At 43.5% G+C, this 3,053-nt stretch overlaps 1 protein-coding gene across 1 annotated transcript in view; it reads left to right on the top strand.

The window, feature by feature from the left end:
* The first annotated feature begins 2,628 nt into the window (after window positions 1-2,628).
* gjb1a (gap junction protein beta 1a) overlaps window positions 2,629-3,053 on the top strand; it is a 3,775-nt gene continuing 3,350 nt past the window's right edge. The window contains exon 1 of the mRNA XM_037687502.1: window positions 2,629-2,656. Coding sequence (XP_037543430.1) covers window positions 2,629-2,656 — 28 coding nt within the window. The remainder of the gene's footprint in view (window positions 2,657-3,053) is intronic.

Below are 3,053 nucleotides of genomic sequence, written 5' to 3' on the forward strand. Positions count from 1 at the left end.
GTGTGTGTGTGTGTGTGTGTGTGTGTGTGTGTGTGTGTGTGTATGTTTTTTCTTATTTACTTCAATTCAGTGTGGACGATGGCACTAGGTCGATCCTCAATTGCCTCAGGATTCCATCTCTGCTCTTTGTAGATGATGTGGTCCTGTTGGCGTCATCTTGCCGTGATCTTCAGCTTTCACTGGAGTGGTTCACATCCGAGTGTGAAGCGGCTGGGATGAGAATCAGCACCAACAAATCAGAGTCTTCAGTCAGAAAAGGGTGGGTTGTTCTCTTCGGACCGAGGCTGAGGTTCTCCCTCAAGTGGAGGAGTTCAATTATCTCTCGGTTTTGTTCATGAGTGATGGAAGAATGGAGCGTGAGATTGACAAACAGATTGGTGCAGCATCTGCAGTATTGTGGACTCTGTGCCGGTCCATTGTGGTGAAGAGGGAGCTGATCTGTAAGGCGACGCTCTGTGTTTACTGGTTGGTCCATTTTTCTACCCTCACCTATGGTCACGAGCTCTTGGTAGTGGCTGAACGAATGAGATCGAAGATGCAGGCAGTTGAAATGCATTTCCTCCAAAGGGTAGCTGGATTCTCCCTTGGAGATAGGGGGAGAAGTTCAGTTATTCTGGACAGACTCGGAGTAGAACCGCTGCTCCTCCACAGCGAGAGGAGCCAGTTGAGGTGGTTTGGGCATCGGGCACCTCCCTAGGGAGGCACTTCTGGCATGTCTGACTGGAGGAGACTCCAGGGAAGATCCAGGACACGCTGGAGAGACCTGTGGAAAAGGGGCTATAATGTCTCTCGGTTGGCCTGGGAACACCTTGGGGTGCTCCCAGAAAAGTTGGAAGAGGTGGTTGTGGAAAGAGATGAGTCCGCCTCCCTGATGCACTGTGCAGGAAATCTTCAGGTTCAAAGAATGTCCACACTTTAGTCACAAGTTGTTACTGTAGATGTCATTAACCTGCAACCAGTTCAACTACAGTCATTAACCCAAAGTGTGTGTGTCAGGAAGCACCATGGTGCCTTTAGTTTCATAAGATGACTTGATGCTTTCACCACGAGTCTCCATATGTGATGCTGTGGTCCATCCTGCTCCTCAAACAGTTCTGTTTCTGTGAAGTTCTTCCTGTAGATGAACTGATGTCTCCATGTTTAGTGTTCACAATTTGTGAATTTATCCCATTTATGGCATTAATGGACAAGGTCTCAAAAGCTTACTGGTCTGTCCACATTCCCTCACCTGTGGCCATGTGGTTTGGATCATGATGAAAAAAATGCGATTGTGGATTCAAGCAGACAAAATGAGCTTCCTTTGCAGGGTGGCCGGGCTCAGCTTTAGAGAGAGTGTGAGGAGCATCGCCATCAGGGTATGAAGAGTAGAGCTGCTGCTCCTCCACATCTAAAGGAATTAGTTGAGGTAGTACGAGCATCTGATTAGGATGGACTGGACACCTCCCTTTAGAAGTCTTCTGCACACATCCCACTAGTAGGAGACCCTGGGGCAAACCCAGAACACACTTATGGGATTGTGTATATTCTCTGGCTTAGAAACACCTTTGAGGATGTGCTCAGGAGGAGATGGAACGAATCACGAGGGAGAGGCATGTCTAGGCCTCCTGGACCTGCTGCCTCTAGACCAACCATGGATAAGTGGTAGGAGATGGAGAATTTATGGGTTGTCTGCAGCATGCAGTATATGGTTTATGCAACCTACAGAAAAAACACAATTATATTTAAGGTTAATAAATAATAAATTAACAATGAACCAATTATATCTGTTAGGAGCTGCCACTGCTTTCTTTTTGGTTTTGGACCTTTCATGTTTTGCTTCAGATTGCGTCAAGAACATCCTCCACTTCCTGTGTGCGACAGCACAATGAGGAGAAAAGGCCAGACCGCCATCCCCACACAGATTCTTCAGCTGTGGGCAGAAATTAAAACGTTTGATCTGAACTCTGAAGCTGTTTGTTTTGTCCTGATAAATGGAGCCATTGTATGCAGATTGCTCTCACAGAGGCGTATGACCTCCTCAGTGCAGGGCAGTGGCTGGCCAGTAATCATTAGCAATGCAAAGCCGCTCTGAGCTGATGTCCGCAGTCACAGATTGAGAAAAGATAAAGGGAAAAAAATCTGGTAACACAAATGATTCTGAAGGGGTTTATCTGAAACCACATCTGACGGTAAGTTCGTTTCATTTTCCAGATGGTTGTCAGCTTTGGTGACTGGCTGTTTTCAGGCTGTTTATCTGGTTTATTCTGCATTCTTGTTGGGCGTTTTGCTGTCCTTCCTCTTGATATTTAACAAATGAGATCATATTTTATAAGTATAAATCAAATTATTTTTATTCCCATCAAGTTAACAGTTTGACTGATCTTAAAGTGTTAGAAACAAGATAAAATCTCTTGATTTGGAAAAACTAAATATTTTTCTGCCAACCAGTGAGGAGTATGACGTCACTCTGGGTTCAGATGCCCACCATGATGACTGGTGAACATGTGTCACATGACTCAGACCTCATGCGTTGCCCTCTTTAAGTGGCCCTCCAGCAGCTCGGGGGGGCCACACAGAGGTTCATCCGTTCCTCTGGTTTTACCTCCATGCCAAACCAGCGGGTCAGCTTCGTTCTCCACGCTCCCTCCTATGCCGCTTTCACCTCGAGCTGAGCCCGGTAACAACTCTGATTTTATACTTGGACTGGAAATGTAAACACGAAGGGGTCATAGGTCAATCTAAAGTGATAAGAGGAAAGAAACTGACTTAATAAATAGGTCAAATGAGTTAAATTTTTACTTAGAGCTTATTCTGTGTTCTAAAATGTTGATTTTATTAATTTCAAACCTATATGAAAATACTTGGTTTAATTAAAAACTGTTGTATAATTTGTAAATGTATGATGGTGATAAATATGAGAACTATTTTAGACTGAAGTTGTGTTAGATATAGTTTGTACTAAACTTTGGGCTTTTTAATCTTTTCAAAACCAAATCTTTTTTTAAGGAATTGATTTGTCTAATGAACATAATAATAATAATAATAATAATAATAATAATAATAATAATAATAAT

The sequence above is a fragment of the Nematolebias whitei genome, chromosome 14 (assembly GCF_014905685.2).
Source record: "Nematolebias whitei isolate Nwh7 chromosome 14, NemWhi1, whole genome shotgun sequence".
NCBI classification, from domain to species: domain Eukaryota; kingdom Metazoa; phylum Chordata; class Actinopteri; order Cyprinodontiformes; family Rivulidae; genus Nematolebias; species Nematolebias whitei.